General features: G+C 47.1%; 1 protein-coding gene across 1 annotated transcript in view; it reads right to left on the bottom strand.

Moving 5' to 3' along the window:
• Nucleotides 1-1,206: 1,206 nt before the first annotated feature.
• Nucleotides 1,207-12,056, bottom strand: part of LOC119445784 (monocarboxylate transporter 9-like) — a 36,357-nt gene continuing 25,507 nt past the window's right edge. The window contains exons 4-5 of the mRNA XM_037710061.2: nt 9,536-10,402; nt 1,207-2,283 (exon numbers count right to left, since the gene is read on the bottom strand). Coding sequence (XP_037565989.1) covers nt 2,114-2,283; nt 9,536-10,402 — 1,037 coding nt within the window. The 3' untranslated portion in view covers nt 1,207-2,113. The remainder of the gene's footprint in view (nt 2,284-9,535; nt 10,403-12,056) is intronic.

The raw sequence follows: 12,056 nt of genomic DNA, 5'->3' as shown, positions 1-12,056 counted from the left end.
GAAAAATGTGTTGTCATGCTGGTTGTAAAACTTTTGTTCAGTACCACTGTCAGCACTGACACAAGAGATACCACAACTAGAACAACTTCTGTGTGTAGCGTCTTAATGTTTCATATGTAGTCGTTTTTGATAAATCATGCAATTTGTTTTTTTTTATAGAGCAGGCAGTGGCCGGACAAATGTGGAGCACAGCCAGTGCGCCACTCCTGCTATCAACATGGATGCTTTGCTCCGAATGGTCTTCGCTCGCGCCATTAATGGTACCGCGACCGGTTTAGCGGTGCACTTGTTTCCTGCGCGGAATATTCAACTATTTTCTTGCTATACGAGCTTCTAAAATACTTCATTTCTTTAAACTGATCAATGGCTCAATACTGAAAATGTCTCCGATTAAGTATGCTTTACATTGATTAATACATAATATTATATTGATAATACAAATGTATTAATACAGGTTTAATACATTACATTGCTTGAGATGCTGGTGAATTTTTCGCACGCAACGAGAGGAAAGTGAATGAATAGGTGGATCTCTGTTATTTGAACTGACCACATATCTGAAGACATCGCTTAGTATACATTTATTGTGCAACTGTGGCTCATGCAGCCCTTTGATTGCAGTTAATGCACAGGCAGATACAGTTAATGCACAGGCATATACAGTTAATGACACAGGCGTGCTTTAAAATGTCCTTGTATGTGGAATAATTTAAGATAACTCGGCCTAAAAATAAGAGAAATAATTACGTAGAATGTCCTCAGCGAGTGATCTGAATTACGCGCAAGTATTTCGTAGTAGCGACGTGGTGTTGAGTGCTCACGTAGCACTGCTTAATGGTTGCGGTCGTCTTGGCGCCATTGCGGTGAATGCGACAGCGCTGCGGCGGCACGAGCTGCTGCGGAAGGCGGCGAAACGGGAACTGATGAGGCAAGAAAACTCCTGCAGGTGGCAGTGCCAGCTGTACTGATGACGTTTCGATCCAAAGCCACTGCTGCTCCGCAGTTCCGGCTTACTGGAGGTGTGCCTAGTGCGTGCCGGATTGCTCACATCACGTGATGATGATGATGATGATGATGATGATGCCTCAATACTTGGCACAACCCACTGAGGGGGATAGGCCACGAACCGGGGGGTATTATGATAGAAATTTGAAATCACGTGGTCAGAGAGACGCGCTCGTGCCACTGCTCGCGCGTTCGTCGTCGTCGTCTTCTTGCACAGCTGGCGAAACATTGCTGCTGGCTGTATCTTGAAAGCGATCGTGTTACGTGAAAGACGGACGCTCGCACAGTTTTCTCGTTGGGTAACCATCGAAATGCTTACGCATTTAAAATAAAGAACTTGTGTTCAGTGATGTTTTGTCTTCAGTGGTGAGAATGGTGCGGCGATGATGAACAGAATTATGCTACTGCTCAGCAGCTTCAAACGAGGGACTGGGACAACACACAGAACACACAAACAATGGCGAAGACACTAGACTGAGCCACACAACCTGTCTGTACTGCGCATCGATGAAAGAGCACGAACATTGGAGGACACCAAAATAAGAAGAAAATGTCGCAATGTCCTACCATGCGGAGCAACAGCCAACAGTACATGCGTCGAGTGGTTGCCGATGGCTTAGACTTTATGTAGGGTGTACCGAAGCGCAGAAGCCTTGGAAGCGACAGCTTTCTGGCATGGTTCCGCAGTAAAATAGTCCACAGGGGGAAAGGTGGTTAGACGAGCAGGAGCAGTGCCTCGATATTCCGCGCTGCTGCGGGCCACTTTCACCAAAAAAAAAAAAAAAAAGCTGCTGAACGCGTGTCCGAAGTTTCGGTTCTTTTTCTTAAGTACTATACAGCACACGTACTCTGGGGAAAGGCTAAAAGTTGGCAAGTGCAAATTCCCGCGCACCAGTATGTCCCTACACTTCTTCTGGTGCTGCATTTCTATGCGCATTTCACTTATATGAGATAGGCAGCACGCAGGCGACGCGTGTAAGAATTGGACATGGCACATTATAGGTCGCGTGTTTTCAAGATGGCTCCTACGTGATTACCTGCGTAGCTACCCGGTTCTTCAGCACAAATGTCCGCACAAGGACCGTCAATTTCTGACGTATGTCTCCGTTTAAAGCTTCGTAACTTGCGCGCAGGCCTCGGGCTCGGCTTGAAACGAGCCTCTCTTCTTTCTCCGTTCGTGCACGGCAAGAGGAGCGTAAAGCATGACCATGGCGAGATGCAGCACTGCCAGAGCACGGTAAATGCCATCGTATGATCCGAGGTTGTCGCGGAAGAAGCCTGAAAGAAGGAGGTGAAACAATTACGCTTTAAACAAGCAAGACCCCTGAAAGATCATCATTCAATGGAGTTTGTTACAAAGTTCTAGAATAAGTAGAAGGGGGATGGTTCGGGCTATTTGGTTTTCCATATAGTTGACTGGTGCAGCGCGAAGCAAGACAAATTCAGAGAGACAAAGAACGAGGACGAGCGCTTCTAGAATACGGCTACGCACTCTAACCAACTCTGATGGACTACGTCCGCGTTCCTGTGGTCACGTTCGAGTGCACGGGTGAAGCATGTCGGCGTGCACTGGAGTAGCGGATAAAGCAATTTTGGCACCCTAAAATCATCTACCCCCGACGTCTTGTTTTATTGTCGTGCGCAAATTAGTTTCTACACACACCAATGCACTTCGAACGTTTATTGAACCTCGCACAGAGCCTACTGCGCACAGAAAAGGAAACGCTACTTCCATTGGACATACAAAAATGATAATGTTTTTAACAGTAACGCTAATGTGTGTCAATTGATTGATGTGTGGTGCTTAATGGCGCAAGGGCCAAGTATGGCCAAAGAGCGCCATGACAAATGGTAATGAATTGTTCATGTATTATAAATGAAGTGATTAAATTGAGTTACAAGTGTAAATGTAGTTTGGCTGTAAAGAGGCCTAAAAAACGGGTCGCTGTAAACTGCGTAAAATATAATGACAATGATTTATAACAAAATAAAAAGTGCATAAAAGTGTCACTACGATAAACTGATGTAATAAAGACCTACAATAACTACTGTCTCCATAGGGCTCTTGAAGTAGAGAGCTCAGAGGCATGTTCTATAAAGGCTAATGTCACTGCAGCTACAGCCTTGAAGGCGAGGCTTTGCTACATATGACCCGGCCAAATTATTTCTAAGACGTTCACTTCATCTAAAAAGCTAAAAACTGTTTCCAGGTTAAAAAGCGGTTCGTTACTAAGAAAAAATGCTGGGTGAAGTGGAATTTGCTGGCGATACGCAGAACGGAAGTACTTTTTACGCTCAGCTTCTAATTCTCTGCACTGGACTAGGACATGGAGCACTGTAAGGGTGTCGCCACACCTTCGACATGACGGAGGATCACTTCCAGTCAGTAGGTAAGAGTGGGTGCCGAAGGTGTGACCTATTCTTAATCGACAAAGGAGCACTTCTTTGTATCGTGCTGTTTTCTCCGATATCCAGTGCCCTAATTTAGGTTTGATTAAGTGCAGTTTATTGGATAACTGGGTATCCCACTGTTTCTGCCAGTTCTTCTTCAGCCTATGCCGCAAGTATGGTTTAATGTCTGTGGTTGGGATGGGTATGCTTATATCAGTGTCGCTAAAAGCTACTGAGGTAGCGCTCTCGTCAGCATCTTCGTTACCTTTTATGCCACTGTGTCCAGGTACCCAGCATAGGATGATGACTTGTTTCCCTATATAAGCTGAGCATAGCAATGCAAAGAGTTCGTTAAAGACAGTGTTTTTATGTTTTCGTACGCTCATTAGGGCTCGGACTACGCTCAATGAGTCCGTGAATACAATAGCCCTAGTGAGATTCGTTTGCATTATGTGTTTTACTGCAGAAAGTATCGCGTATGCTTCGGCCGTAAAAATACTGGTATATGGATTAAGTGTACCGGATAGTGAAAACGATGGACCTAGAGCTGCGTAAGCAACACCAGCAGGAGACTTCGAAGCGTCTGTATAAAATTCAGCACAGGAGTACTTCTCCTGAAGCTCAAGGAAATGTGAATGTATATGTGCCTCAGGTGCTCGTTTTGATATTCCTACGAAAGAGATGTCACATTCGATAGTCTGCCACTCCCAAGGCGGTGGAAGCCGAGTTGGGGCCATTAGGACATTCTCTAGAAGGGGGACGTCTGTTTCTTCTGATAGTGCTTCTAGCCGGAGAGACAGAGAAGGCCTAGTGTTTGGGCGGTTACGGAACAGCCTGGCCGTCGACAAATCACGAATAGGTGAATGGCATGGATGATGTACATCTGGTTTCACCTTCAGGGCGTATGACAGACTTAAATAGGTCCTTTGGTGATGTAGAGACCATTCGTTGGATTCAACGTACAGGCTTTCCACAGGACTAGTCCTGAACGCACCTGTAGCAAGACGGATACCCAAGTGGTGGACGGAATCTAGCATCTTCAGAGCACTAGGCGAAGCAGAGTTATAGACAATAGCTCCATAATCAAGTCGTGAGCGTATGAGACTTTTGTACAAGTTCAAGAGGCACTTTCTGTCACTTCCCCAAGATGTGCGGGACAAGAGCTTGAGCAGATTCATTGTCTTCAAGCACTTTGCTTTCAGATATTTCAAATGTGGGACAAAAGTTAATTTTGAGTCTAAAATGAGGCCTAAAAATTTATGTTCATGGCTAACGGATAGCCGTTCTCCATTGAGCTCAATAACGGGATCCGGTATTACACCTCTCTTCTTCGAGAAGAGGATGCACGTGCTTTTTTGGGGGTTTAGTTTAAAACCGTTTTTGTCCGCCCACTTAGTCAATTTATTCAAACCAAGCTGTACTTGTCGCTCACATATACTAAGATTACACGATTTGTAACCTATTTGGATGTCATCCACATATACAGAATAAAACATTGTCCGTGGTATGATAGTATGGAGCGAGTTCATTTTTACAACAAATAGAGTACAGCTTAGCACTCCACCCTGTGGTACGCCAGTCTCCTGAGTAAATTGACGAGACAGGACATTACCAATCCGAACACGGAATGTGCGGTTAGAGAGATAACTTTGAATTACGTTCAGCAAGTTTCCTCGGACGCCCATTCCTGCCAGATCACGAAGTATTCCGAAACGCCAAGTGGTATCATATGCTTTCTCCATATCTAAAAATACCGATAAGAAAAACTGCTTGTGCACAAAGGCGTCACGGATATTTGTTTCGATGCGGACAAGGTGATCTGTTGTGGATCTATGTTCCCTGAAGCCGCACTGCAAGGGATCTAGTGTTTTGTTGCTTTCAAGAAAATGGATCAGGCGCCGGTTAGCCATTTTCTCAAAAAGTTTGCATAGGCAACTTGTTAGAGCTATGGGCCTATAACTGCTGACCGAAGTCGGGTCCTTGCCCTCTTTGAGAATAGGAATTATTATTGCCTCCTTCCAGGCGGACGGAATATAGCTGGCAGCGAATATGGCGTTGAAAAGTGATAGGAGTGTTTTGTGTGCTTCGGGGTGTAAGTGTCTGATCATCTCGTAAACTATTCGATCGTTTCCAGGGGCCGATTTATTACAGCAATTTAGTGCAGCCTGGAATTCCGCCATGTTAAAGGGACGGTTGTAAGACTCATTTCTTTTTTCTTTGCGATCCAGAGGCAGCCGCTCTGCTTGTTGCTGGTATCTCAGGAATGTATCTGAGTAATGGGATGAACTAGAAATGTACTCAAAATGTTCCCCTAGAGAATCAGCTTGGTCCTCAAGAGTGTCTCCTTGTGTATTCACTAATGGTAGAGGATGAGTGTCACGACCTTTTATCTTATTTACCCTGTTCCAGGCTTTTCGTTCATCTGTATAAGAATTTATGCTAGAGATGTATCTCTGCCAGCTTTCCCTTTTGGCACGGCGGCGAGTTCTTCTACCTTCCGACTTTATTTTCTTGAACCTTATCAAATTCTCGGTAGTTAGAGAATCACGAAAGTGACTCCAGGCCTTATTTTGATTTCTGCGAGCTTCCTTGCACTCCTCATTCCACCAGGGAACACGTCGTTTGGAGGGCGATCCATTCGATTCAGGGATACATAGTGATGCCGCATCAACAATAAACGCAGTCAAATATGCCACTGCGTCATCGATAGGAAGTATAGAGATGTCTTCCCAGTTCATACGCGTGAGTTCTTTATAGCGCTTCCAGTCGGCTGACTCGAGTTTCCAATGGGGGACACGTGGAGAGCAGTCATCAGCTTTTGTTAATTTTATGACAATCGGAAAATGGTCGCTCCCATATGGATTCTTAATAACGTTCCACTCTAGATACGGCAAGAGTGTACTAGAAGTCATGCTTAAATCGATTGATGAGAATGTTTTGTTTGCCACGCTATAAAATGTTGGCTCTTTTTTATTTAGTAAGCATGCATCTGTAGAGAGGAGGAAGTTTTCTACTAAGCGCCCTCTAGCATCACAGCGACAATCTCCCCAAAGGGTGTTGTGCGCATTAAAATCGCCCACGACAATATAAGGCTCGGGCAGTTCATAGATAAAAGTGTGAAATTCTGTTTTTGACAGGTGGTAGTTCGGGGGGATGTATAAAGAGGCAATTGTGACCATCTTATTAAAGAGTACTGTACGGACAGCAACTGCCTCTAGAGGCGTTTTAAGCTGTATTTGCCGGCAAGCAACACCTTTATCTACTACTATGGCCACACCGCCCGACGAGGCATGGGCGTTGTTGCGGTCTTTTCGGAAAATGGCATACTGCCGGAGAAAGTTCGTGTGTGAAGGATTGAGATGTGTTTCTTGGACACACAGCACCCTTGGATTGTACTTATGTAGGAGTTCCTTAATGTCATCTAGATTGTGGAGTAAACCCCTAGCATTCCACTGTAGAATCTGTGTATGCATTTTATGTGTGTTTTGTGCTGTGTGTCTAAGAAAGATACATTAGGCTAGCTCACGAGGCCTTTCCAGGCCCCGTGATGGGGGTTTTGCCTTTCTTCGCGACGCGCTCGAGGGAGCTGCGCCGTTCTTTGGGCGTCTGAGACGCCGGTGGTTTGCTTGTATCCATCACCTCGTCTGAGGCGGTGGATAGTGCCCGCTGAGCGGACAAGTTCGCGGGAGTTTCGGGCCTATCTGCACGGGCAGTGGCCCTGGGTCCGGCAGACCCGCGGGTCTGCTGGCCCTCCTTGGCAGGGGGCGGAGCAGCACTGGCTGCTCCAGCCGGGGGGGCTGACGGCGTAACCGCTGTCACACTCCGTGTGACTTGGGCAGCCGCCGAATGATGTGACGTTGCCCCCCGGCGCGCCACATCGGTGTAGGACGGACTAGACTGATTGTGCATAGAGAAGCGTTTGCGTGCCTCTTGGAAGGATAGATTAAATTTGATTTTGAGTTCAATGATTTGTTTTTCTTTTTTCCAAGAGGGGCATGAACGGGAGTAAGCGGGGTGATCTCCGTCACAGTTAGCACAGTGGGTGGTGAAAGTACAGGTGTCAGATAAGTGCTCATTGGATGCACATTTTGCACAAGTTGTGCGCCCTCGGCAGGTTTGCGAACCATGCCCGAAACGCTGACACTTGAAGCATCGGCGCGGATTCGGGATGTATGGCCTTACACGGAGTTTGCAGTATCCAGTTTCAATTGAGTCTGGTAGGTTACTTGTTCCAAAGGTAATGATTATGTGTTTTGTCGGGATTTGCTTATCGTCGCGCCTGATGGTTATTCTTTGAACTTTTACTACATTCTGGTCTTGCCACCCCTCAAGTAGCTCACTCTCACTAAGATCGAGTAGGTCATCTTCAGAGACGACACCGCGGACAGTGTTCAAGGATCTGTGTGGGCCTACTGATACAGGAATATCTCCAAATGCCACAAGCTTCGAGAGTTTGTCATACTGTGGTTTGTCACGGACTTCGAGAAGAAGGTCGCCGCTTCCCATCTTTGTTACTTTATAACCTGGGCCAATTGCTTCGGTGAGAGATTTAGCTACAAGAAATGGCGAGATCATTCGGACTGTCCTAGTTTCATGTTGGCTGTGTACAACGTGGTACTTCAGAAAAGACTGTTGCGGTTTCATAAAAAAATTGAAAGTTTCATCGGTGCGCCCCCTTTTCAGGGAGCGATCAAGTAGCGGGGGAAAAGTGGTTGCCATGTAAAAATGAAAAATTCGGCGGCGATGGTAGCCACCCACCACCGAGCCCAACAAGGGGACGCTACAAGGTTGGAATACCTGTAGACGCCAGCCATGCATCGCCGCTATAACCTAATATAAATACCCAAGGTTGGATAGCTACACCAGGTTAACCCTTGCCGCCCAGAAATTCGGAAGTGAGGAGAAGTGACTAGAAAACAGGAAAGATGGAAAAGTGAAAGAGAAAGACAAAAGACTGAAGAGGGGGACAGGAAAAGGCGACTGCCGATTTCCTCCAGGTGGGTCAGTCTGGAGGTGCCGTCTATGTGAAGCAGAGGCCGAAGAGGTGTGTTGCCTCCGCCGGGGGGCCTTAAAGGTCCGAACACCCAGCATCGGCTCAACCCCCAGGATCCCCCTTTCCCCAGACACGGCTAAGCCGCGCACGGCTACACGCGGGAGGGTCCAACCCTCATGTGCTCGGGTCCGTGGTGTCGCAACACACCAAACGCCTGTTTACGCAGACGCCCCTGCGGGAATGTGTGTCAATTATTTGTGATTTTATGTTGGAAGCTGGACCTGAAACTTCTTTCTGCTAGTTCAAAATTTCATAAAATAGCGCGCTGTTGCGAACTGTAGTTAAGGGAGCAACCGTTCCTATGTAAAACCGCTCTGATATGTAGGGTTTTGTGGCGTGCCCGAAGTTCATGATTTTGGTGATAGCAATTAAAAATATTGAGGGGGCAGTTACAGGAGCTTTCACTAAAGCGCGTTCCCGCAGTGGACATGCACTTTCGCAATAAGCTTATCTAACAAGCATTTGAGGAGTTTAACTGTGCTTTATGAGCTTGGTTACAATTCAGGACCTGTTTGTTGCAAGGATTTCTTTCACTAGATTCTCTTTTTTTCTTATTATCTATTGATCATGCCCGGCCAATGCCGGTGGTAATTTCGCCTGAGCACTGCTCGGACCCCCGGACAAAGCGCGAGAAGGAATAATATTTCCACAGAATCGTTACATGCATTTACCGGACGAGTATATTCATAGTTAACGTTCTATATGACTGCTCGTGCGTTTAAGAAAAGAGACCGCCTTGAGCCATCTAAGCTTAATACATTTCACAGTGAAATTTTGGACCATGTGTTTCTGACATTGAAACAGCAGAATGACACGTTGCTTCTGTTTCTGCAGTTAACCCCCTACTGCGCAAGCACCTATGAGGTGCTTGCGCAAGGCACCTATTGTTCGTCTGCGCAACCAGCGCGCATCACCTCGGTCCTATCTCGTTGTCTTTATCCTTTTCCCCCTTGCTCTCTCGCTATGTAGGATAGCCAACGGGCTCAACAGCGGTTAACCCCATTGCCTTTCCTTTTCCTTCTCTCTCCATTTACAGACATTGTAGATCACTACCGCTATCTCAGAATAATTTGACAAACGGCTTACCTATGATCGTGGGACTGCTCAGTTGCAGAGGAATGAGCAGCAGCCCAACCGCCGTCATGCAGAGCGGCACTTGGACGGCGCCGAAGTACTGCGTCATGAGCGAACACCGTAGAGAGCTCACAGCAGCGATGAAAGTTATGAGGAGGGCGCTGTCAACGACGTACGTCATCGGCCACGACGTGTACGGCACGAGCGCGTAGCATAGCGTGAGCAGAGCAAAGCAGGTGGTCATCATCGTCTGTCGGCTCACGAAGTTCATGTCGGCGATCAAGGGCACGCCGACGTAGCCCACAATTTCGGCGATGGTCGCGTACGTGATCGCCATGTCGGCCTGCGGTCTAGAAGCTCCCTTGTCCAGCGCGTAAGAGTCTATGGTTTCGAGGAACACAGTGTACCCGTAAATCTCCACCGTGGCACCAAGGACAACAACGTAGAAGCTAGGAGCCCTCAGTATGGCAAGCTTCCGCAAAAATGAGGCAAACGACTCCTCGCACTCATTGTCACCGCGCACAGCTTTCGGAAACGTATTGAGCGTCATTTGCGACTTCGAGAGCATAAAAACTCCTTCCTTTTTCGTAGTCTTCAGGACAGGCCTGGGGCCTTCAGGGCAGTCTTGTCGTTCACTCTCCCGAACTCGCACCCACAAGAAAAGCGCCACGACCGTGACGTTCATGGCGAGCGCACTGTAGACGAGCAGCGTGCCGCGGAGGCAGTAGCGGCTGTTCAGGAATGACAGCAGAGACGGAAACACGAAGGCGCACAGAGTGGTGCCAGCGTCGCGAAGTCCACTGGCAACAGCCAAATATTTGTCGAAGTGCAGGCCCAGGGTGACCATGAAACTCACGAGCACGATGCCTGCACCCATACCTGCCGATAAAGGAAACGTGAGATGCGTTATGAGATGCAGATAACAAAATAACGGATGCAAAACATTCATAGATTTCTGCGTAAGGAGAATGCTCCGGGTAACAGAAGTAGGGCTTCCAGAATCATTTTTTGGTGGCATAGATTTGTCATGGCATTCCATGCTAACTGCGGTCCGTCATAAGCGAGAAGGGGACATTTGGATTAGGCTGCTCACCTTGCGTTAAACTTGTAGAATTTTGCTGCTGACCCATATTTGAAGCCGCTAGAGCTCGAGAACACAATAAAGCTTTCAGGTTTCAGGAACACTGAATGCTAGAAACGAATTTCTTTCGCTAACTCAGAAGCGCATTCTCAGCCAGAAGCGCTGCAGTGGCTTATAAAGAATGCATTCGCGACCAACCTGGTCAGATTGCAGTTGCTTCGCTGGCCGATGTACAGGATGTAGCATATATGCTCCTCAGTACGAGCTCTCTGAGGTCTTATTGGGCTCACCTCGCTTGTCCTCGATATCGTCATGTTAAGGACACCTGCTGTCATAAGAGGTAGGGCTTCTGAACACAATTTTTTCGGTACTTTCGAGCTACGTGCGTACATCCTCGTACATGTATTAATGGCTACTGAGACACCTCTTACGATTTTACTCATGCATGTGTTACTGGGAGGTGAGTGAAGATTTGACATATGGAACAGCGAAGGCGTATGATAGCGTAGACACAAATGGAAATACCGGAATACGCATCTGAGGAAAGCAGCACCGTTCACGATATGTTATGAACAAACTATTAATCATAACTTGCTAGCTACATTGTTGTGCTAGAGGAATATTGTCTTGAGAAGACTCCAAAAAGATATACTTTAGTCAGAGAGATGGCGCTGCGGATACCTCTGGGTCAAGAAATGAATGGAACACTGGTAGCGATCGGAATGGTACTTCTGCGCGCTCATCTTAAACACAGCTTTACAAGATATCGCTTACAACTCTGCTACTTGCAGTTGCTGTAACATAGTTACTTCGTTTATTACTGTGCTACTTGGTTTTGTGCCTAACGGTATATGAAAATACCCCTCGGCTAAAATATTTGTTATGCTAAACCCTACAATGTCAAATGTTACTATAGATGGGCATGTCTTCTTGGGTAAACAGTTTCTTCTCGCGTTTATGAACCATAGTTTCGGTAATTAAAAAAAAGTTGTCGCAGTTTCACCTGAAAGGCGAAGCATCAATTGCGATAGCAAATTTGTAGAGAGCTATACGAAGTAATGATAGTAGCTTTATCAGCTGTATAAACTTGGACATGCAGCAGCACCGGCAACACGCAGAACTGTTGTCGACGCCGTCGGCATTTTGCCCGCGTTCGCACAAAATGCGTGCGGTGTTGGTGACTGTTGCCGGAGCCGCCGATATAAATAGGCACTTGGTGCCGCAGCTAAACGTCGCCTCCTTTGCCTCCCCCCCCCCCCCCCCCCCCCAACGGCCTTTCTCGCATCGGAAGAAGGCGCGTTTGCTCTACATATATGGTGATTGTAAAGGAGGAAAGAGACGCCTACTTCTGCAGTCCTTAAGGGAGCACGGCACAGAACGCGCGTTTGTTCTCCGCCGTTGGTTCACTCCACGTGAAAGCGCGCGTACCTCGCGCCCGTTCACTCGCACATA

The sequence above is a fragment of the Dermacentor silvarum genome, chromosome 3 (genome assembly GCF_013339745.2).
Source record: "Dermacentor silvarum isolate Dsil-2018 chromosome 3, BIME_Dsil_1.4, whole genome shotgun sequence".
NCBI lineage: Eukaryota > Metazoa > Arthropoda > Arachnida > Ixodida > Ixodidae > Dermacentor > Dermacentor silvarum.
The sequence above is the reverse complement of the archived record's forward strand: the minus strand, read 5'-3'. Positions and strand labels throughout refer to the sequence as shown.